This window comes from Heloderma suspectum, chromosome 1, assembly GCF_057233095.1.
Source record: "Heloderma suspectum isolate Gila_16-S chromosome 1, 16-S_ref, whole genome shotgun sequence".
NCBI classification, from domain to species: Eukaryota; Metazoa; Chordata; class Lepidosauria; order Squamata; family Helodermatidae; genus Heloderma; species Heloderma suspectum.
This window is the reverse complement of record NC_139458.1, coordinates 340,424,413-340,449,309: the sequence shown is the minus strand read 5'-3', so window position 1 is coordinate 340,449,309 and position 24,897 is coordinate 340,424,413. Positions and strand designations below refer to the sequence as shown.

At 47.0% G+C, this 24,897-nt stretch overlaps 1 protein-coding gene across 2 annotated transcripts in view; it reads right to left on the bottom strand.

Annotated features, from left to right (window-relative positions):
* Nucleotides 1–24,897, bottom strand: part of HEBP2 (heme binding protein 2) — a 31,409-nt gene that overhangs the window by 4,983 nt on the left and 1,529 nt on the right. The window contains exons 3-6 of one of the 2 annotated variants that reach the window (XM_084827669.1): nt 21,395–21,609; nt 20,457–20,532; nt 18,393–18,528; nt 623–803 (exon numbers count right to left, since the gene is read on the bottom strand). In XM_084827669.1, the coding sequence (XP_084683795.1) occupies nt 623–803; nt 18,393–18,528; nt 20,457–20,531 (392 nt within the window). In that variant the 5' untranslated portion in view covers nt 20,532; nt 21,395–21,609. Of the gene's footprint in view, nt 1–622; nt 804–18,392; nt 18,529–20,456; nt 20,533–21,131; nt 21,610–24,897 lie in introns of those variants that run through there. The other variant, XM_084827668.1, reaches the window with a different exon arrangement.

Genomic DNA, 24,897 nt, shown 5'->3' with positions numbered 1-24,897 from the left:
GGAACACAAATGGCGGTGGCCGTAGCCGCCACCATTTGCGTACGCATTTGTTTGTTTTTTTACCCAGAGCCCTCCGCGGCCGGAAATCCGGCTGCAGACGGCTCTGGCCTGGGCCTGGCCGGCTGCTCCACAGAGCTGCCGCGGAGGATTCCAGGGGGGGAGGAATGGATCGCCCCCCCCATCGAGGATTCTGGGGGGAGGGACGGAACGCCTCCCCCCCCCATCAACATAATCCACGGAAAGGTGACTTTCGTACATCCCTACATACTTCAGTCATCACAAGGTGGCAGGCAGAAGTTAGCAGACATGCTTTTCCAGGATGAGTGATCAAAGAAATTGTGTTGGTTCTACTGAGAAAATCTTAGGGCCAAGATAGACATTGCACGCCAGATCTATGCTGTTTTTCTCCCCAGTTATTATTTTAAACCCAGAGCACCCTTTGCTCAGGTTCACAACATATTAAGGTTGCTGTGGGGAGGCGGAAGGGAAGCCCCCAAACTCAGGCCAAAGTAACATGCAACTGATACACAATATCTAATTTGACCCTTATATAAGCATTGAATTAAATATGCATACAGATTTATAATCTGTGGGTTGCTGAGACACATGGCCTAATACTTACCTGACAAACACAGTAATGGCTGGTCTGGTTTCAATGAAGACATCTGCCTCTGATGGCTTAGGTGGATTTGCCTGGTGTTGAGATGGCACATAAAAAGAAACAGCTGTGGTGGACTCACAGAATGGGCCAGCACCTGGCTGCACATAGCATGTCACAGGAGCAGTCATATCAATCTTTATTCCTGCAAGAGGCAAGGTCAGGACAGCACTTAACGTGTTACCCAAACATAGGAATGTTTAAACCAAGATGCCGAGGTCTTCACTCTTAGCTCATAGATTAAACAATATTATCAGTTCATGTGGCACTCAAACATTATTAAAATGGCTTAATCCTGGGCTGACAAAGGAGCAGTAAACTTCAAATTAAATATTATTGCAAGCACCAATTATTATTGCAAGCACCAATTATTGCAAGCACCAATATTATCAGTTCATGTGGCACTCAAACATTATTAAAATGGCTTAATCCTGGGCTGACAAAGGAGCAGTAAACTTCAAATTAGATATTATTGCAAGCACCAAGGCCTTCTGCTTGCAGTTTCATCATCAGATGTAGAGAAGCTTTTAGGGATATGGAAAGTTGCTTTATACCGAGTCAGACCATTCGTCCATTCAGTCTACTCCAGGGGTCTGCAATGTTTTTGGCTCGCGCACATTTGGCAATTTGATAAACTGTCCTGGGCAACACCACAAATTGGCTCGTTGGGAGGCATGACAGAGGACAAGTAACCCTACAAAGCAGAGGTGGAGTCTGAACCAAATACACTAAACTCCTTTCAACCCATAGTTTTTAGCACCAACAGAAACCTATTCCACAGAAATCTCAGCTGCTGAAACAAAAATATGTCAATTTAAAAAAGTGGGAGGGGTAGGGTACCTTGATGGGTACAAAGACAGGTATCTGGGGGCACATTGGTGCCAATGGGCACTGCATTGCCTACCTCTGGTCTTGTAGTGGCTCTCTGGGATTTCAGGGAAGGGGTTTTCTATCCCACCTGGATATTGAAACTTGGACCTTTTGCATGCAAAGGGGAAGAAGGAGCGAGGGAGCAGGCAAAGGGAACATCAGGGCCTGCTCCAATTGCCCCCCCCCCCAGGGCTAACTGACATCTATGGCCCTGTGGGGAAGAAGAAGGAACGAGGGAGCAGGCAAGGGGAGCATCAGGGCCTGCTCCAGTTGGACTGCCCCTCCTTTGGGAGATGAGAGGGGGGAACAGGGCCATCCCACCAGCCCTGCTGACAGTCTACCTAATACTTTTTTCTCCCTCTTCCCTCCCCATTGCCTTTTTCCTGTGTGTTGTGTCTTTTTTAGACTGTAAGCCTGCGGGCAGGGTCTGTCTTCAATGTTCATTGATTGTAAGCTGCTCTGGGAGCCTTTTTGGCTGAAGAACGGGATAAAAATACAAAAATTAATTAATTAATTAATTAAATATACTCTATCCCTGAGCTATGGTCGTTCCCTTTGATCACCTGGACTTACTGAAGAGGGGAGTGGGGAGGCTTTAGCCGGCCATGTTTATTATTCCAGTTGTGAAGCACGCAATTAACACTTGCTTTTCTCTGCCCCCAACCAGCATTCCATGCTTTACCACTGCTTCTATATTCCTGATACATTAAAGCAAAACAAGCAAAAACATAAAAACATGAATTGGTCAATGTCTAAAAATCCACAGTTTGTTTGTTTATTTAGTACATATATTTACAATTAAGCAATACATTAATTTAGACCAACCAAAATGCCACAAAAGTGTGTGCAAGCTTTCAGGTTCTCCAGAACTTTTCATCACGCTAGGTGGTATACAAAGCAAGGATGGGACCCCACTTAGCCTGATGAAGTTCTGGGAACTTGAACATTCTTTGGGGGCATTTTGGTTGGTTCAAATAAAGGTATTGCCTTACTTGGGTGGGGGGACAGTTTGCCAACTCGGATAGATAGGATAGATAAGACTCCATGTGAAGTTTTGCATTTAAAACTCACTTAAATTATAACACCACCATGACTCCAGGAATAAAATGGAGTTTGCTTCTGCTGCCCTTATCACCTACCACCACCTCTGCTCTTTTCCCTTCCTCCTGGGAGATGAGCTAATTTCCCTTATGGGGAAGGGGGCTCCCCCCTGCAAGGTCTGGGTGCAGTTGGCAACTGAAACTGCACTCAGACAAAACATTTTTGTTTTGTTTTGCAGCAAAGTAAAAGCAGCAGAGGTGGAGCTTCTGTTCTCGCTGAATGAGTGAACTCTTCTTGGTCACTGAAGCTGATTGAAAGTTTCTTAAAACAATGCTGTTCCAGCACAGTCTTGGGAGACCCTCCTGCTGAGATGAAGGAATAAGCCCCTGCCACTGGTTAGGCTAGACGCAAGATTAACGGACCTCCTATCAATGGTGTCCAACATAAAATAGGACTGTTTGCTGATGATGTAGTTTTATAGTTAGCTTCAACTGAATCTTATTGGCTGTGCAGGAGATAAAATATAAATATGGTTATGTGTCTGGCTTTAAGGTGAATCAATAAAAATCAGAGATTATGCTTATTAGTCTTACTGGGTAGGAACACCATCACCTAAAATCCCAACTTCCACACAAATGGCTTAACAACATTGAAAAATATTTGGGAGTTCACCTGACAACTAATATGAATGAACTTTTCCAGTGCAATTATGAAGGTTTTGTAGTCTGTAAACAAAGGCTTACAGGACTGAAGCAAATAAACCTGTCATGTTAACCAAAATGAATACAAAATATTTATTTTTAACCACTGCCCATATATATTCCTGTTAGGACAATCTGAAGGTGGCAAAGGGTTTTTAATATCTTTATATAGAACTAGCAAACGGACCCAGCTTTGCACGGGTAATAGTCCTTATTTTGATAACACTGAAACCTTCAAGCAAATTTACACAGCTGTTAGAGTTGGTGTCAAGGCAATTGTCCTCCTTCTAAGGGTGTCTCTACATGAGCGATTTGTTGCATGCTCGTGATTGGTCAGTCCCCCATGGAAGTTTGCAGGTCCTTTACATGACGTCTTCAACCTCAAGGACATCTCCCTTTATCCCACTTTCAAAAATATCAGAGATAAGCTGGTAATAAAAGTTAATGGCACCATATCAGCAGTGTGTAATACCAACGTAGCGCTATGAACATGCCGAGGAAGGACTTCCCTTGATTCAAACCATGTGTCTGCCATGTAAATACTTCAGCACATTTCTTGATCACAGGCTGATGAGAGGGAGAAGAGGGTAAAATGCCTCCCTGCAATGAAGGGAGACAGATCTAATCCCTCACCTCACCAAGCTCAGAATCAACATCCTCTGTTCACTCCCAAGTTCACTCCCAACAGGCAAGGGTTGCAGACTTACAGTGAATCTTATGTCTACGCAGAAGTAAGTACCATTGAGTTCTATGGGGCTTACTCCCAAGTAAGTGTGCCTAGGGTTGCAGCCTCAGCGCAATTTTATGTCTACTCAGAAGTAAGTCATAGCTTTCCTGGGGACTGTGAGGAAACAGTACAGCACAAGTTAAGTGACAAAAATAAGGCTCTCCCAGCAGCCCCCGCTGCTTTTCACACATGCCAGGGAGGGAGGGAGGTGCTTCTTCAATTCAAACCATGTATCTGCCATGTAAAGGAGCCCATCGTAATCCCACAAAGAAACCAAAAGCAGAAACCCAGGTAAAGATGTGGGGGGTTTGCTTAATGTAGAAACACCCTAAGCAATCAACAAAACAAAGGCACAAACTTCAAGCTCATTCTGCTTTATTATGCAAATACCAAGCTTTTCCACAATACAGACTCAGTGTAGCTCAAAGACTGCCCTAGGGCCTAAACAGCAAATCCTGAGCGCTCTAAGAGAGATTCCAACAAGGTGGAGGAATTGCCACCAAATTGACAATAGGCATCTACAGCAAGAACCCAAAGGCTGCTTAAGCCCTGCCTTCAGGGTGGTTCCCTTCAGCACTGGCATCTCAAACCACTCCCAAGCTCCGCCCACTTAGCCTGATGGCATGCTCTTGCATCGACCAAGTCGTGCCACTCCTCCTCTCCTGAGGGACTTGTTCCTGAGGGACTTGGTTTCCGGTGAGAGGGGGTGGCAGTGTCTGAGCCTGGCCCAACTGTTTGTCAAGGCCTTAGGAAGAGTCTTCCCTGACTCCTGGGGACTCTTGGGGAATTTCTTCCCCTGCTCTCTGGCCTAACTTTTCTCCTAGCTCCGTCTCTGAATCAGAATTGGAATCATCTGAAACCACAGGGAGCCTGGGCCTAATCCTGACAGTTGAACATATTGTGCCCACCCAATCTGAGTGAAGCCATGCCCACTGACACCCCTAGGCACAGCCCCTGCCATGGTGCACCCCTACAGTCCCCTGAGTGGGGCTGCTGCACAGCAGAGTGAGTCAGGCATATAACTGTTCCTCGACCTACTAAACTGTTGTGGCTTTAAACTGTATGGACTGCAAACTAGTTAGTGCTAGTTAGTGAAGTCTATCTCCAGTGGCTGAAAATCTAACTGCAGGCTTCAACCACATGGACACATTTAAATTAATTAAAATTAATGTGTTTTAAAAGCAAAATAACCCTGAAGTGCACATTCCTAGGGTCCCCCTAGTATACATGCCACATTTCAGGCTTTGCAGCTATGGTGACGATGGACAGACAGACACACATCCTCTTATAGGATTATAAATAATCATATGGTTAAAATGTATGGTTAAAATCTGCTCACTGCTGTACTGAATCATCACGCCAAGTTTGACTGAAATTGATAAAATGGTACTGAAGCAGGAAATCTTTAAAAATTTGGATTGGCCGCCATTTTGTTTCAAGATGGTGGACAAAATTTTCACTATGCCCAAAACTATTCCAGATAGAGGTAGAACAAATCCTGAAAGTTACATAACAATTGGATGTACGGTTTTTGAGTCCATCGAGGACATACAAACAAACATACATAAATAATAACAAACACTCCAGATTACCATCTAAAACTCTGAAATGGCTGCTGAGAAGGGAGGGTTGAATGTTCCAGATCTGCAGATATATTACAAGGGCACAGGATATTTCAGTATGTTGTAACTAAGCAATCATGCAGATGGTCAGATGTAAAACAAATGTATGTGAATAGTCACACCTTAGAAGAAGTGGTATTGATGAGAAAGAAGTAAAAAAGCACTTCTATTAGTAACAATCCTTTTGGTGTCCATTTGAAGGTTTAGGACAAGTGGTGCAATATCCTAGCACTGGCTATTTCCCCTACTTTTGCAGGGCAAGATTTCTTCTCTCCAGGGAAAGTTCCTGGGTCATTTTGGGTGTGGAAAGAAGTTCTTTTCAGTAGGTTCTATGATGCTGTAAAGTGTAAATGAAAGTGGGATGATGTCTAAACAAGGAACAAAAGATAGTGTGCATTTGCACTGGTCTCAGTATTTGCAATTACAGCGCTTGAACTTTTCACCAGAATTATGTACATATTTATTTAACAAAGAACCAGCTTTGAAACACTTCTAGCACAGAGCAGGTTGCCCTAGGCATGTTATTTCCCAGCTACATAAAATTTGGTGTTGTAAGGCCCCAGGCCTGAACCAAGCTATCAGTGGTTTTAGAGGGACTTAGATGATCCATAATGCTCTCTGACTTTGATTCAGTTGGCAGGCTGTTTTCCTAACAGGCCTCTTGATTTACCAGGATGAGTCAAAGGTCAATAGTGCGGCCTCAGCACATTCCATACTAACAAGCTAGAGGGTCTTATCAGGATGTGCCTGGGAAGTGAAGGTTGTTTGCCTTAAAGCAAACAGGTGTCTATAGTGGGAAAGTTTGGATTGTTTTCCTTCTGACCAAGCATTGTTAGTCTATGCTGGGAATTAACACCTGCTGTTGTCATGCTGCCTCACTGCTAACATGTATGGTATAAAACCCATTTTACCCCATGGCTCTGGGTTCAGAGAAGCTGTCTGATCCAACCATTGGGTATGCCTGTCTGCTGTAAGTTACTCAATAAAGTACTCCTTGTAAGTAAACCTGGATTTGATTTATCACTATCTCGGCACCTCTAAATTAAGAGATCGAAGCCTACTGCAGGAGCAATACAGGTGTTCTTATTATGGGGAAAATAATCCATCTTTTGTCAAAAAGTGGAAGAGATATTTATCAACTAATGTAGAATAAAAGGTTTTAGACAGAATATGGGCTTCTAAGCTCTCAAATCCACATCCTTGAATATTACAGAGGTTGTCTTTGAAATGATTCCATGGTGGTACCTAACACCCCAGAAAATCTAAATTATGTATAAGCAATTCACAAAGTATTGCTGGAAAAGATGTGGCAAAAAGAGCTCATACATGTGAAGTTGGTGCTAGTGTCCTAATATACAAAGATACTGGGGATATCTTGCAAATATATTAAGGAGAGTTGCATATATTAAGAAACTTACCAGGCATTTATTCCCTTTGATCCTATGACTGTCTTGTTGGGTATTATGGACAAGTAAGCTATACCACAAATGTGAAAGGAGCCGATTACCCTTCTTTTAATAGCAGCAAAGTTCCACATTGCAGCAAAACTGAAAAATAAAAATCACCCTACTATCCAAGGATGGTATGATAAAATATGAAAAATATTACCTGCATTACTTATTCTAAAATGTAATTTAAAATATCTATAATAAAGATTATTTTTAAAAAAGAAATGGGCGGAGTAATCCTATGGCTCCCAAACTTGGGGAGCTACAACTGCAGAGGAGGAGACCCAAATGTGCATCTTCCCCCCACCCCCTCACAGCCACCATGGAAAGCTCCACAGCAACTTCCGAGGCAACAACTATGACCTCAGAAGAGATATCGGAGAAGGAGAAAAGGGGTTGGGATTGTCAGGGTGGAAACTGAGCCAATAGAGCCCCAGAGCAGTTCTGATTCTGAGGAGGAACAGCAATCCATGGGAGAGGAGCTTGCTCATCTCTCACAAGCACAGCAGCTGGCAGAGATTCCTCCTGCCAGCATTCCTGGGATAGATAGTGTCCCTGGCAGTGAGAAAGCACTGGAGGGGGGCTTGCTGGACACTCGGCGCAGACGCATGGAGCGATGACAGATGGAGGGCGCAGAAAGGAGGTGTAGTGCTCGTTTGGCGCGCAAACAACGGTCGCGTCCCGAGGACCCAAGGGAAAGAGGGAGGATCTCTCCCTAGCCCATAAGTTCAGGGTCTTCCTGTGATTCTCCTTCAAACGGGGACTAACTGCCTTACCTGGAGCTTAGGCTACTCTGCTATCTTTCCCCAGTGATGTTCCTTGCTTTGGCACTAGCGATTAGTATTCTGAAAGAGTCATAAAGGAATAAAGTCTCGGAAAGAATTCCTCGTCGTCTGTGTCCTGAGTTGGCTATTGGTGGGGACTGCAAGAGGCAGCTAGGGGGCTCCTGACAGCTTGGTCCCCGTTCCTCTTTTTTTTCCTCTCTGCTCCTACTGACTCTGGAGGCTGCCATGGACCTGGCAGTGCAAGCTCTCGTGCAAGAGAACCAGGCTCTTCGTGATCAAGTGGCTCAACTGATGACTGCCGTACAGAGTCTGCAAGCTGCGGTTCACCCCCCCACCTCTGATTCCCCCCCCCCCCCCGCCGCAAGTACCCGGTGGCTCTGCCAGAGAAGTTTTCTGGTGAGAAAGGCCTTTTTCAGATGTTCCGGGCCCAATCGGAGCTGTACATGCACCTACGACCTGAGGATTTCCTGACAGAACAGGTTCATGTGGGCTTCATCATTAACCTACTTTCAGGCGTGGCAGCTAAATGGGCTTTGGGACTTCTTCTCGCTAATGACCCCCTGCTTGGGGACTATCAAGGTTTCATGACAGCGATGGCCAGCTTTTTCGGTGACCCCTTGCGCACGCAGATGGCTTCTCAGGAGATTCGCCGCCTCAGACAGGGCAAGGACTCAGTTTCCAGCTACGCGACAACTTTTCGCTTGCTGATGCAGGATTTACAGTGGAATGATGCCGCGCTGGTGGCTCAGTTTTTGGACGGATTGAATGACAAGATCTTGGATGAGTTGGCACTCACGCCTAGCCCGCCTACTCTGGAGGACCTCATCCAGACCCGCCTCCAGATAGATAGTCCGTAGGGGCGCTGGCAGACCTGGAGGGGCGCCAGGGGCCGAGATTTCCCTCCTCCCATTCCCCCACGTTTCCTGCCCCCTCCCCCCCGCACCTGCGGTGGAGGCGGAGGAGACCCCGATGCAGCTGGGAGCTACTCGAGCCCCGCTGCCGCTGGAGGAACTAGAACGGTGGCGCGCGGAGCGCCGATACTTTTGGTGTGGAAAGCTGGGACATTTCGCCAAAACCTGTCGCGCTAGACCCTTCCTCCTCTCCCTCCTTCTTGTCCCCAGGCCTGGCTAGGCTGCCCCCCAAGCCTGTTGGGGGTCTCCAGTGTGGGGGTCGGTTCCCCACCATGTGAGTGCCTTCCGCAACCCCCCCATCTGCTATTGCATGTTCACTTCCGCTCCTCCCAGTGGGGTGGGGTGGAGGCCCTAGCTTTAGTGGACTCTGGGGCTACGACCAGTTTCATGGATGAAACGTTCTCTCTCTTCCACAAGATTCCTACCCTGCCTCTTCCTGCCCCCTTGGCAGGGGAGACCATCTATGGGCGTCCTTTTTCTTTGGGTGCAGTGACCCGGATTACAGCTCCACTCACTCTGCTTTCCCAGTCCCATGTTGAGCAGATTCAGTTTCACTTGGCCAAGGTTCCCCAATACCCAATTGTGCTAGGTGTTTCCTGTCTCTCTAAGCATAATCCTCAGATTTCTTGGGGGCTTCAGCAAGTGGAGTTTGCGTCTCCCTACTGCCGGGAGCATTGCCTCCTGACCGAGGCGTCAGTCCCAGACCAGGCCTTAACCCTTTCCTCCCCCTCCTCGTCTGCTTCTGGCAATTCTTCAGCTACCGTGATCCTCCCAGAGAAGTATGCAGCTTTTTGGGATGTTTTCGACAAGAAGGAGGCCGACCAGCTCCCCCCCCTCCGCCCTTTTGACTGTGCCATTAACCTCATTCCTGGGGCGACCATCCCTGCTGGCTGGCTGTATTCAATGTTGGAGCCGGAGCTTCGAGCTCTGTGGGAGTTTTTGGACACAAACCTCAGACGTGGCTTCATTCGCCCCTCCTCCTCCCCCGACCGCACCCCTACCATGTTTGTGTGCAAGAAATCGGGTGAACTCCACCCGGTGCATGATTTCAGAGCTTTGAATTCGGTCTCGATCCCCGACAAGTACCCCCTCCCCCTCATACCGAAGATGCTGGAGCGCCTGGGGTGAGCCAAGATTTTCACAAAGTTGGACTTGCGTGGCGCCTACAATCTGATTCACATCCAGGAGGGGGATGAGTGGAAGACCTGTTTTGGCACCAGGTACAGAGCGTATGAATACCTAGTGATGCTGCTTGGGTTCGCCTGCGCCCCCCCATGTTTTGGCGTTTTATGAATGCCATCTTCCAGGACAATTTGGACACTTTCCTCATTGTGTAACTCGATGATTTACTTATATTTTCTGAGGACCCCCACGCCCATCAGCACCATGTCTCCGCCATCCTCCAGCGCCTCCGCGAGCACCACCTTTATGCCAAGCTGGAGAAATGTGCGTTTGACCTAACCTCTTTGGACTATCTCGGATACATTATCTCAGCTGATGGTATCAGGATGGATCCTGCAAAGGTCCAGGCTGTCCTCTCCTGGCAGGCTCCATCCACCAAGAAGGACTTGCAATGTTTTCTGGGTTTTGCAAATTTTTACAGGAAGTTCCTGCCCAGCTTTGCTCGGCTGACATCTCCTCTCACGGACCTCCTTAAGGGCAGGAAATCTCCTTTTCATTGGACAGCAACTGCCCAACAGGCTTTCGAGGAGCTCAAGAAGCTTTTTAGTTCTGAGCCGATCCTGTTACATCCCGACCTGAGGAAGCCTTTTGTAGTGCAAACTGATGCCTCTGACTTTGCGGTGGGGGAGGTGCTTTTTCAGCCAGATCAGGTGGGCGGCGGGTTGCAACCCTGCGCCTACCACTCCAGGAAGCTGAACATGTCTGAGAGGAATTATATCATCTGGGAGAAGGAACTGTTGGCCATCAAGTCTGCTTTGGAGACTTGGTGTCATCTTCTGGAGGGGGCACAGCACCCAGTCAAAGTTAGAACCGACCATCACAACCTGGAACATCTTCAGACTAGGAGTGCACGAAAGCCACTTACCTGGTCTCGCAGCTTGCTTTGTGGTGGGGGGGAGGCGCTTCGCTGCTCCCCCCGAAGTTCAGGCCGGGGGGGGGAGGCTTCCCGCCTCGCCCGGCCGAAATTCAGGCTGGGGGGGAGGCTTCCCGCCTCGCCCGGCCGAAATTCAGGCCAGGGAGGAGGCGCCTCGCCCGGCCACGAAATAAAAAGTAAAAAAAAAAAACGCCCCCGTGATAGGCTACGTGACGATTAACGTAGCCTATCAAGGCTAGATCTGCAAAGTCAGCCGTGATAGGCTACGTTAATCGTCACGTAGCCTATCACAAGTGACTTAAAAAAAAAAAAAGCGCGTACGCAAATGGCGGCCCCCATAGGGAGCCGCCATTCGCGTTCCTTATTTGGTCGCCGTAGTCTACGTAATCTTTACGTAGACTACAGCGACCAAATAAGGAACGTGAATGGCGGCTCCCTATGGGGGCCACCATTAGCCGTACGTGCTTTTTTTTTTTTAAAGTCACCCGTGATTTACGTAGCCTATCACGGCTGACTTTGCAAATCTAGCCGTGATAGGCTACGTTAATCGTCACATAGCCTATCACGGGGGCGTTTTTTTTTTTTTTTAACTTTTATTGGAATGGCGGCGGCGGCAGCCGGTCAAAAGACCGGCTGCCACCCCCGCCCCTGACGAAGACCTGAGGAACCGCCGCTGGGACCTGCCGCCGGGAGGGACATTCGGGAAAGGTAAGTCCCGTCCCGGGGGGCGGGGGGTGGAGAATTTCTCCCCAAAACTACTTCGGGGGGCCAAACACGTTGGCACTCGGCCCCCTGAAGTTTCGGGGAGAAATTCTCCCCCATCCCTACTTCAGACAGCCCGTGCCTTAAACCAGCAGCAGATTAGGTGGTCGCTTTTTCCCCCCCGGTTCCACCTTAAGATTTGCCATGTGAAGGCCTTCGACAACCTACAAGCAGATGCTCTTTCTCATAACCTGGACCTCCAGCCAGGGGATGAGGGAAATCCCCCCCCCCTCTGATTCTTCCCCCCCAGAGCCTGGTGGCAGCTGCGGTGCCTCACTCTTGGGAGGAACGTATTCACTCTGAACAGGCTCAGGATGCTTTTGTCTGCACAAAAGTGGAGGAATTGGGGCTACCCTCTGGCCTCCCCCACTCTACCCCCTTCTCTTTGCGAGGTGGCCTGCTTTACCATTCCGGCCGGGTCTATGTGCCTTCTAGACCCCTCCATGAGAAGATCCTCCATCAGTGCCATGACTCCCCCACCGCTGGGCATTTTGGCTTTGCCAAGACCCTGCACAGAGCGATGCGGGATTTTTGGTGGCCTCATGTGTGTCGGGACGTCAAGACCTATGTCGCCTCCTGCCCAACCTGCCAGCGGGCGAAGGCCCCCTCAGGCAAGCCCACAGGCTTGCTTCACCCCCTGCCTTCACCCTCAGGACCTTGGAAACTGCTCTCCCTTGACTTCATCACTGACTTGCCTCCCTCACACGGTAAGACCACCATTCTGGTGGTGGTGGATTTGTTTTCTAAGATGGCCCATTTCATCCCCTGCTCTGGGCTGCCCACAGCCAGGGAGATGGCAGAGCTGTTTTTGGCGCATGTTTTCCGGCTCCACAGATGGCCCGAGGGTCTCATTTCAGATAGGGGGGCCCAATTCACTGCCCATTTCTGGAGGGAGCTACTTAGGCTTCTCCATGTGACGCTCCGCCTTTCCTCCGCCCACCATCCACAGATGGACAGTCAGACCAAGCGCACCAATGCAACTCTGGAGCAATATTTGCACTGTTATATCAATTACCAGCAAGATGACTGGTTTCCCTTGCTGCCTCTCGCAGAATTTGCTTATAACAATGCCTGCCATGCGTCCACCTGGCAAACTCCATTTTTTGCCAATTTTGGTTACCACCCCAAGGCTTTCCCGTCCACCTTAGCTCCCTCTTTGGTGCCGGCGGCCCATAACTTTTTAGAGGAGTTGCAAGCGGTACACCACCTCTTCCGGGACTCCCTCGAGCAAGCCAAGACAGCCTACAAAGCCTCTGCAGCCTGGCGGCACCAGCCGGGTCCGTCTCCGCAACTGGGGAACTGGGTTTGGTTTTCCACCCAATACCTCCCCTCTCACTCGCCTGCAAGGAAGCTCGCACCTCACCGCACGAGGCCTTTCCAGATTACGGCCCAGATTAACCCTGTTGCTTTTCACCTGGCTCTCCCCCCCTCCATGAAGATCCATCCTGTTTTTCATTGGTCCTTGCTGTCCCCCCTGGTTTCTGGCGACCCTCATCACTTGGCCGGCTCCCCCTCTGCCGCCAGTGCTGGTGGAGGGGGAGGAGGAGTTTGAGGTCACGGAGATTCTGGACGCCCGCCTTTCTCGCGGCCGCCTGCAGTATCTGGTGGACTGGAAGGGGTATGGGCCAGATGAGCAATCCTGGGAACCCGCAGAAAATGTGCATGCTGCGTTGCTGCTGAGGCGCTTCCACCAGCTGTACCCCCACAAACCCGGGGCCCCAGGGGAGGAGCAAGAGGGGGGGGCCTCATGGGAGCAGGGATGATGTCAGGGTGGAAACTGAGCCAATAGAGCCCCAGAGCAGTTCTGATTCTGAGGAGGAACAGCAATCCATGGGAGAGGAGCTTGCTCATCTCTCACAAGCACAGCAGCTGGCAGAGATTCCTCCTGCCAGCATTCCTGGGATAGATAGTGTCCCTGGCAGTGAGAGAGCGCTGGAGGGGGGCTTGCTGGACGCTCGGCGCAGACGCATGGAGCGACGACAGATGGAGGGCGCAGAAAGGAGGTGTAGTGCTCGTTTGGCGCGCAAACAACGGTCGCGTCCCAAGGACCCAAGGGAAAGAGGGAGGATCTCTCCCTAGCCCATAAGTTCAGGGTCTTCCCGTGATTCTCTTTCAAATGGGGACTAACTGCCTTACCTGGAGCTTAGGCTACTCTGCTATCTTTCCCCAGTGCTGTTCCTTGCTTTGGCGCTAGCGATTAGTATTCTGAAAGAGTCATAAAGGAATAAAGGAATAAAGTCTTGGAAAGAATTCCTCATTGTCTGTGTCCTGAGTTGGCTATTGGCGGGGACTGCAAGAGGCAGCTAGGGCGCTCCTGACAGGGATAGTGATGGTGAGGGTAGAGAGGAAAAGAGGCCTGGATCCACTCTATCCAAGACCCTCTCTGTTACTATCCCTGCCCAGAAGCTGGTAAGCAAGCTACAAGGGCTGAGAGCCCCATCTAGCTGAACGTTTTTTAAATGGAGGATGGAGAGGCTGTAAAAGCCTCTGCCCTCTTCCCACCCTGCCTGCAAGGCTTTGGATAGACAGAGGGCTCCAAGATAGGAGGCCTCTATTGAGCAGCAATGGCATAGGATTGTGCTCATAATGATTTAAAGCAGGCACAGATAGTTTCTTCTATAACTGCCCTTGCCACTTTCAGTTCATATGTACCAGTGTCAAAGTCTATGGGAGAGGGGAAAATGGGCTCTGCAAAGGCCAAGCAGAAGCCAGGGCTTTGCAGTGTTGATTGATTGGCCCCCATGATGTCAACGAAGAACAAACAGCCTATCTGAAGAGGAGAAGAAATACTTACAGCTGAAATAGTATTGGATTTGGATTTCCTGGTATACACATCTGTCTTTTCAGTTGCAAAGACTGGAGTAAACGAGACTCACATTTACTGTGAGTTCTGCTTTTGTATTATGTCTGTGTTTAGCCTAAGTCTGCTTCCCCTACACAAACGTTCTGCCCTCAAACTGGCCTTTGGGTAAGCAGCCATATGACACCTAACTACTAACTACCAGCTAACTGTGGGTTATTTAACCTATGATGAACCTATAGAGCCAGTTTGCACAACACGGTCAGGACATCATGGGTTATTTAACCCACAATGAGACGCATGAGGCCACCATTTTTAATATGCAACCCCCCGATCTGGGTGATTGGGGGGTTGCACTAAGTCATGTGAACCCAGCCTCTAACTGAAGGTTATGCAAGAGTTGTTTAATCCTTGAATAACTCACAGTGGCCAGATTAGCATAACACAATGCAACCCATGATAACTCACCATGTCATGTGAACCGGGTCCTAGTGTCTGGGTTCAGATGTCACGTAGCAACCCCTGATCAGGCTGATCAGGGGTTGAATATTCAGAATGCCTGCAGAATGCATCTGGCATGCACCATGTCAAATTGTGGCTTAATTAACCCACAATATGCCACCATTATGTGTGAGCCAGGTCAGTGTGGGGCTGCACAGGCCAGGGAATATGCTTTGACTGACTGAATATGGCTGTGTGGTTTCTGCTATTAGGGCAATATTGGAGAAATCCCCTTGAACTGAGTAACATACTATTATAATTGAAAGGTGCAACTGAAACTTGGTGGGATGACTCCCATGACTGGAATACAGCAATTGAAGGATATAACTTGTTCAAAAAGAACAGGAGGAACAGAAAGGGATGTGGAGTTGCACTATATGTAAAAAATATATTTATTTGCACAGAAATACAGGAGGATGAGCTTGGTAGCCCCATCGAGAGCATCTGGGTTAAAATAAATGGAGCAAAGAATAAAAGGAACATGGTGGTCAGAGTCTACTACCGGCCACCCAATCAAGGAGAAGACAAGGATGAAACTTTTGAAAAGCAAATTGCCAAGGTTTCAAGCAAGCATGATGTAGTAGTAATGAGGGACTTCAATTTCCCCGATATTTGTTGGGAGACAAATTCTGCAAAACATGGCCCCTCCAAGAAATTCCTGATTTGTGCTGCTGATAACTTCCTCCTACAGAAAGTGGAGGAAGGAACTAGAGGATCGGCTATCCTTGACTTGATCCTAACCAATAGAGATGACTTAGTGGATAAAGTAGCAGTTACAGGAACTCTGGGGGAAAGTGACCATGTTATACTTGAGTCCTTTACAAAGGAACCAAAAGCCGAGTGTAGCCAAACGTGTACCCTGGATTTTAAGAAAGCCAATTTTAATAAAACCAGAACAATGATAAGTAAGGTCCCATGGCAAGCAACTCTAATGAGAAAAGGAGTCCAAGATGGGTGGGAGTTTTTAAAAAAGGAAATTCTCAAGGCACAAATACAAACAATTCCAACAAGAAAAAAAGGAGGAAGACAACAGAAGAAGCCAATGTGGCTTCACAAAAAGCTTAGAGATTACCTGAAAACAAAAAAGGACACATATAGGAAGTGGAAAGAAGGCCAAGCTACAAAGGAAGAGTACAGGCAGGTAGCACAGAATTGCAGGGATGGTGTCAAGAAGGCTAAAGCTGAGAATGCGCTGAAGTTAGCAAGGGATGCTAAAAGCAACAAAAAGGCTTTCTTCAGATACATGCATAGTAAAAGGCAGAGGAAAGAAATGGTAGTTCAGCTATTAAATAAGGATGGCAAAATGATAACAGATGATAAGGAAAAGGCAGAAGTGCTCAATTTCTACATTGGCTCAGTCTTCTCCCAAAAGAGGGTCTATGACTCCCCTGGCAAAGGCGAAGTACAGGCTGAAGGGGCAGGATTGCAGCTTGAGATTGATAGGGATATGGTTAAGGAACACCGAATTACTTTGAATGAGTTCAGATCTCCATGGCCAGATGAACTGCATCCTAGAGTAATAAAGGAACTGGCAGAAGAACTCTCAGAACCACTGCCTATTATCTTTGAGAAATCATGGAGGATGGGTGAAGTACCAGATGACAGGAGGAGGGCTAATGTTGTCCCTATCTTCAATAAGGACAAAAAGGAGGAACCTGGGGACTACAGACCAGTCAGTCTGACATCCCAAGGAAAATTCTGGAGCAGATTATAAAGCAATCAGTCTGTAAGCACCTTGAAAACAATGCAGTGATTACTCGAAGCCAACATGGATTTGTCAAGAACAAATCCTGCCAGACTAATCTGATCTCATTTTTTGATAGGTAACCTCCCTTGTAGACTGCGGGAATGCTGTGGACATAATATACCTTGACTTCAGCAAAGCTTTTGACCAAGTGCCCCATGGTATCCTGATTAGCAAACTAGCTCAAAGTAGCCTAGATGAAACAACGATCAGGTGGATCCACAGTTGGCTACCGAATCGGATTCAAAGAGTGCTTACCAATGGTATCTTCTCAAACTGGGGAGAGGTAATGAGCAGGGTATCACAGGGCTCAGTCCTGGGCCCAGTGCTCTTCAACATTGTTATTAATGACTTGGAGGAGGAGGTGCAGGGAATGCTAATCAGATTTGCAGATGACACAAAATTGGGTGGGATAGCTAATACCCCAGAAGACAGAAACAGAATTCAAAGTGATCTTGATAGGCTGGAGTGCTGGGCAGAAAACAACAGAATGACATTTAATAGGGATAAATGCCAAGTTCTGCACCTAGGAAAAAGAAACCAAATGCACAGTTGCAAGATGGGCGATACTTGGCTCAACAATACTACAAGCGAGAAGGATCTTGGAACTGTGGTAGGTCAGAAGCTGAATATGAGCCAACAATGTGATCTGACTGCAAAAAAGGCAAATGCTCTTTTGGGCTGCATTAATAGAAGTATAGCTTCCAAATCCCGGGAAGTACTAGTTCCCCTCTACTCAGCACTGGTTAGGCCTCATCTGGAGTACTGTGTCCAGTTCTGGGCGCCACACTTTAAGAAGGATGCAGACAAACTGGAAAAGATTCAGTGGAGGGCAACGAAGATGATCAGGGGACTGGAAACAAAGCCCTGCGGGGAGAGACTGAAAGAACTGGGCATGTTTAGCCTTGAGAAGAGAAGACTGAGGGGAGATATGATAGTGCTCTTCAAGTACTTGAAAGTTTGTCATAGAGAGGAAGGCCAGGACATCCCAGGGTGCAGGACATGGAATAATGAGCTCAGGTTACAGGAAGCCAGATTCCAGCTGATCTTCAGGAAAAATGTCCTGACTGTTAGAGCAATACGACAATGGAATCAATTCCCTAGGGAGGTAGTGGGCTCTCCCCCACCGGCGGCATTCAAAATGAAGCTGGACAGCCATCTGTCAGGGATGTTGTGACTTGGATTCCTGCACTGAGCAGGGGGTTGGACTCAATGGTCTTATAGGCCCCTTCCAACCCTACTATTCTATGATTCGATAATAAATAAAATATTTCAGTTTTTTATAGAAACACCTGTATTCATGAGCACCTTTTTTCTTAACTTACCATCTTTATGCTCATTTCCCTTTCATCATTAGAGTCCTTGCAGTCCCACTAGCAAACTTAACATCTGACAAACCAACAGAAGGGTTGTATTCTTTAACTCCTCTTCCTCTGGCCCAAAGAAGGACTCGATCCAGAGAATATAATAAAAGTCTCTCAGAAGAGTCCACATAAGCTGCAGAACCCACACATTTTCCATCCATGTGGTGGAATATTTACTAGAAATATTTACATCCTGCAATGTTAGTCCAGACACTTTAATTGCTGCTTAACAACAACAACAAAAATACATTCTAGAATAATTTATATGATACATCTGAGAAACTAGCCCATTTCAGTAACAATGAAGTTCCTGAAGTCCTAGTATTTGTGTTTTCTCTCCTAAATGGAGGAGATTGATGGCAAGGAAACATTGTAATATAAGCAGAGCAAAATATGTCCTACCTTTTTCATTCTTGCCCTTAATATAATTAAAGAGCTTCATGAAACCAGTATTGATAGCTGAGTCCCAGTCCACAGTTTTGACGGATGTGCACACCCATTTGGCCGGTTCATACTGTCGAATTTCATAATCGGTAGCCTTATCAAAGACATGGGAGACAAATCAAAACATTGTTACCTAATTGTTTTCATACTATAAAGTTTGAATACTTGTTAATAAATTCATTAAAAGTGGAGCGAGAACAGCAACCAAGAAACATTAAGTTATATCGTGTTCCCTATTAGCTCTAGATAGAGCTTTTAAACACGTCCCCCATCACTTTTCTCAATTTTATCTCAAAGGCTTTTACCATTGCTATAATGCAGCCAGGTCCTATACTACACAGACTGAGAGTCTAGGACCAAACTAGACATCACACGCAGATGAATGTTACAGTTTGCTAATGTTCTGTTTTTTAAAAATAAAAACTAGCCACGAGAAGCTGTAATCCAGAGCAAAGGAACTGGGAAGAATATTTCATGGCTTTGCTGTGTAGGTCAGCAGTAATCCTAAGTAAGTGTTAATTGGATTGAAGCTCTAATGTGGTAATATTCTACTGACAGATACTCAAGAACAGTCACCAAAGCTTTGGCTAGTTATCAATATTTGAAATTCAGCCTTCCCTGACAACAACTCATCACATGCATACTTTTAATAATGCCTGCTGGAATGTATCTCTGGGCTGGTTGCCTCTCTACCTGCTTGCTCAGTTGGGCCTTTTCCAACAGCACTGTCTGTGATGCATTAGAAGAAAGTGGCTGAGGGCTTCTCCACACAGGGCTTTTATCCTGCTATTGAGATTGGTTACGCATGGAAGTTTGTGGGTCCTTTACATGACATCGTCAACTTCCAAGGTGTCTCCTGCACTAAATGAACTTTATCCCATTTTTAAAATGATCCTAGATAATGAGCTATCAAATTACAGCATGTGGAGTTCTTGTGAAAAGAAGAACTCTCACAATAAGAGGAACTAGACCACAGCACCATCTAGTGGCTGTATAATGAAACTTACAGAACAATGCAGATAAGGGGGGAAAGGAGGGGGGAAGGGTAGCACACAAAAAGGGAGTCCAGCATGATCCTGCATTTAAAACTGAAGCAGGAAGCCCCAGTAAAGTTGTGGGATTTTAGCCTGGTGTAATAATGCTCTAAATAAGTCACTCCAGGCCAGAAGCTTTTAAGCAACACTGACAAGGCATCTACTCAGAAAAAGGGAATAGTGGCGCAGAGTGGTAGGCGACAGTATTGCAGCCGAAACTCTCCCCATGACCTGAGTTCGATCCCAGCAGAAGCTGGGTCCCAGGTAGCTGGCTCAGGTCGACTCAGCCTTCCATCTTTCCGAGGTCGGTAAAATGAGTACCCAGCTTGCTGGGGGAAAGGTAGTCACGACTGGGGAAGGCAATGGCAAACCACCCCGCTATAGTCTGCCATGAAAACGCCAGCAAAAGCGGCGTCCCTCTAGGAGTCAGCAATGACTCGGTGCTTGCACAGGAGGAAACTTTCCTTTTTCTGGGGGAACAGCCAAAGGGATTGCCCCCCCCCCACCTCCCCAGCATTTGCCGCTAGAGGTGGCTGCTTCATGCTGCCTAGTGTAGGACCAGTTCCGGAGACATCCAGTCCTTCACAGGAAAGAGTGGAGGACAGCAACATGGGACGTAGAACATCAGTCCGGAAAAAGACTACATTACATCGCTTTTGTTGGAAATGGGACAAAACTGTTTACATTCTCCCTTAACAAGGTTCAGGCTTCATGGCAATAGCTGTACCATTTCTAGTGGCAGTTGCACTAGGGAACCAACCATGTTTGAACCCCTGCTCCAGTGTCTCACTAATGTTCAAAGGAGCAATCACTGGGATTAGCTCTACAATCTGTTTTCATGAGTCAGTTCAGGAACATGTGGACAATTCCTTTACTCCTGTGCAAATCTCCTCTCTCTCATTCACTACTCAGATAATCAATCCCCACACATCTTGGATTAGATGGGAGGTCTCCCTTCACTCATTTAAGACATTTAAACACTGGTCACCTGGTTTGGCAGCGCTGTCCATTTGGGCATCTCCAGCCCAGTAGAAAAGAGTGCTTGTTTTATAGTCTTCAGCATCCTGGATAAAGGAAAGGAACACAGTTATAGTAGCACCTCCACACACTAGGTTGCATTTTTGTGTGAATGTCTGTGAGCTCAAGTTCTGGTCCTGAAAAAAACCCCTGGGCTAAGTATATGCTCAGAGGCCCCCTCTCCCTTAATTGTAAGAGTGTGTTGCATCCCCCTTCCCCTGTCACTTGTCTGCAGCAGCTTCCAGTTGGTGGACCTCAGGGTTCCAGTAGAAAACAAAATTAGATTCTGCCCATCCCTGGAGTAGCATATTCCAGCCTTCCACAACCAGGTGCCCTCCAGATTTTTGGACTACACCTTCCCGAATTCTTGACCATTACCCATGCTACCTAGGGCAGGTGGGCGCTGAAGTCCAAAATACCTGGAGAGCACCAAATTGAAAAAGGCTGATAGCGTTGATACCTTTGTATTCAACAGAGGCTCTGTGCATTGAATAGCTTGAGGGTACGTACAAACTCAAACCGGCGCAGCGTTTTCCCTGTACGGAGACGCAGCGTTGGACAAGGTTGCGCCTGTTGACTTTCGGCTTGTTACGCCGCTGTTAAAGGCGCAGATTCAAAGCCTCCCCTCCCTCGCTCCCGCACTCACCTCCCGCCTTGCTTGCGGTCGATACCTTCCGAAGCAAGCCTTTCCTCCTTTCCCCAGCCCAGAAACTTGCATAAGGCAACAGCGCCTTGTGTAGTAATGGCATTTGACGCGCTATCCGTGAGAAACACCCTTGGGCGGCGCGGTGGGGCGGAGCTGCCTCGCCCAGGCTGGAAAGGAGGGAGACAACCCCCCAGCCCCATCTCCCGCCTTCGAAACGTTGTGGAAAAGAGACGCTGACGGCGTTTGGAGTGGGGGGCACTTGCCTTCACCGCGAGTCAGCCCACGGGAAGGGCTGTGATTGGCTGCGCTGAAGCGGCGGCAAGGCACGGGGGCGGCGGGTGATTCAAGGGGCAGCCGGCCTCTGCGAAGGGGTGGGGCTGTTTTGCTTGGTGGGGTGGGCGGGAAACGCGCTCTTTTCCTCGCCCTGCTGCAGTGGTACTCGGTGTCAGATGTCGCTTGTTGTGCTGGCACAGCGGCCCTGGCGGATGAAAGAATGAGCTAATGGCATATTGTCATATGCCCAAAGAGGGAGGGCGAGCAGAGATGAAAAGGACCCTTTGAAACAGAAGGAATTGGTATGTCTCTCTTCTCTTCGCTCCCACACCATTACACTGCCTTTTTGTGAGGAAATATTAGACCCATAAGTGGTGCTGCTATTATCAGTACTACAGAATGCACGGGGGCGCGTTTTGCGTCGGACGCGCGTTTCTCGCATTCTAAGGCACCTCTTGTGACTGAAAGGCAGAAGAAAGTTGTCCATAGTAGCCCGCAAAGGAAGCAGAAATACAGAGGCAACTCCCAGGGTGTTCCACAAAGTCTTCAGTTTAGTTTAAATTTAACTCTTGAATTAAGTGTTTGGTGAACTGCGGACTAGCTTTCCGCAGTGCCACTTCACACGCTTTACATGGCAACCCAAACAGTGCACTGAGGTTATGCTGGTGTTTGACATAGGGTGCTTCCAGGCAGAGGGCTCCTAGCGTGCTACAGAGTGAAAGCCGTTGTGGACGCTTGCTCCATCTTTTCCTCCTTAACAGGTTTTTTTTGAGGGACGGGGTAAGAAAAAGAAGAAGAGATGAGAAAACACAGGAGGGTTATAAATGGAAGAAGATTAATTCCTATAAAATTCCACATTTGAGGCAGGGCAGTTGTAGGATAAAAGCCTTGTCCGGAAGCAGCCATAGTCCACACATAAGATGCAAAAGGGACATTTTTCACCCCCAAACATGCAATGTGAATATACCAAAGTCCTGCAGCAGGCAGTCAACGCTCCCTGGCGCATGTCTCCTCACATTTAGGGATGTGCAGTATCTCCGCACATTATGAATGCTCTCTGTAGCAAAATTGGCTGGAGGTTATTGATGTACCTGGGTTGCCACATCAAATGTTCAGTTTTGGGAGCCATGATATCGCTTCCTAGAAATGCAGTCATATTGTTAAATTAAGCCTGGAAGCTCCAGATAAATAGGATACAACATATGGGTGGGGCTACCCAGGTAGCAGTGCATTTGTGGTATTCTGAAATCACTATCTGCTAAACATTTTCTTTTTATTGTAAACGGTCATGTCTCTTTTGCTGATAGTATGGGGTAAAAATCTAAATAAAACCTAGAAGTGGGAATAATGTGAATGCAGGGTGCTTGCAGATGAGACTTTTATTGTGTAATCATCCTGCTGCATTCACAGAATTTTACAGGGGGTCCAGACGCTATTGTCTTCCATTTGTAACCCTCCTATGCTTTCTCACTGCTTCTTCCTTCCTCTTTCTTACCACAGAAAATCCGTTAAGAAGCGAAGGATGGAATAGATGCACAGTGTCTTTTGATTGGTAGTGCTAGGAGCTGTCTGTCACAGACCATATCCAATAAAGTACTCTTAGTAAAAATTTGCAGTCACCTACATATGCAGTGAAAGCAATAGTCAAAGCCCTGATAAAACTATAAAAGGCTTTCCAAGCATATGTGCAGCAGAAAACATAAAGCGCAAAGATCATCCTGGGTAAGAAAGACTGGCAGGGAATTAGAACCAGTGGATAAGAGAAGCTCTGGACATATTAAGCATGTCTTTTTATAAATAAAGGCCCAGACCAAATGAAAATCAGATCTAAGGGGAATTGGTTGATGGAGAGATAATATCTAGAATGTGGATTTTATTTTTTTCTAAAAAGGTTTGATGTTCTTTAAACTGTAGCTGTTCCTGAGCTATATGGCACACATTTCAAGCATTAAAGTGGCTACACTTATGCAGTAGCTTTGACAAAAATGTTTATGAAGGTCACATAACTAAACGCCAGCTCTGTAATTACCTAGGGAGGTGGTGGGCTCTCCCACATTGGAGGCATTCAAGACGAGGCTGGACAGCCATCTGTCAGGGATGCTCTGACTTGGATTCCTGCATTGAGCAGGGGGTTGGACTCGATGGCCTTGTAGGCCCCTTCCAACCCTACTATTCTATGATTCTATGTAATATGATAAACTATGATAATGATACCTCACCATTCTGTTTATTGCAGTGAATTACCAGATTAAAATACAAAAAAAAGTAGGACACTGGACAATGAATCATTTTAAATAAAACAGCAAGAGATAAATCAAGAACAACTTACCTGGGGTTTCAATTTAATTGCAACACACACACACACTGTCACCTTCTTAGTAACTACAGGTATTATGTCAGCTAAAACATAAGACATGTAGAACATATTATCTCTACCAAGGACCTTAGATAATAACAGCCAAATTAGTTCTCTCCTAATATCACGGTAAAAATTACAGTATCGTAATACATGCATCACAGTCTCTAAATCCCCTGAACCACAAGGACAGTAAGGCTCCAGTGGAAAACGTTTACTGAATTTTATTCAGTGGAAAACACTTAATGATGATAACTTATTGATACCCGGCAATGGGGGGGGGAGGGGAGAAGAGGAGAATAAGGGAAAGAAATGTCAACTTACATGCAATAAGACATATTGGTGTGGCATGACACAGGTCCTGTTGCCCGTCTATTGTTGCTGACAGTACTAAACTTTCTTGTAGCTCCACAGAAGCAGCAGAGCACCAGTGCAGCACTGTAGCAGTAGGAAGACAGCTGTATGCCTGCACCAGCGTTCCTCTGTCGCAACATGTTTTGTTTTGCTTTGTCCCACAGCGTCAGTGTCAATTCACGGAAGCCCCATTCCTGATGGTTTTTAGGCAAGCAGTAAAAACAATTTTATTTCACCTGGCTTTCAGTGGTGACTAATTGTGATACTGAAGGTTTAACTTCTTTGCTGTGTGTGTTTAATCTCTGTTTTTAACTTGGCTTAAAATGTTAGATTTGCCTCAAGGATTTTATTGGTTTTGAATTTATTGTAAACTTCTTTGTGGGTAGTTCCCTTGTTAGGGCTGAAAGGCAGTCTAGAAATGCTGGTTAATAATACATAAGAATAAAATAATATGAAACCCTGGCCCTTAATAGTTACAGTCACAGCTTTCCAGCACTGATTTCCAATGCCATATTAGCACACTTTCCAGCTTCCCCCCGCCAATCTTTCTCTGTTCAAGATTGCATTTTACATAACTGCTTTTCATTAAGTTTCGAGAGCCAGTGTGGTGTAGTGGTTAGAGTGTTGGACTGGGACTTGGGAGATCCAGGTTCTAGTTCCCACTTGGCCATGAAGCTCACTGGGTGACTTTGGGCCATTCACTGAATCTCATCCTAATTTACCTCAAAGGGTTGTTGTGAGGATAAAATGGAGAGGACGATCATGTATGCTGCCTTGGGCTCC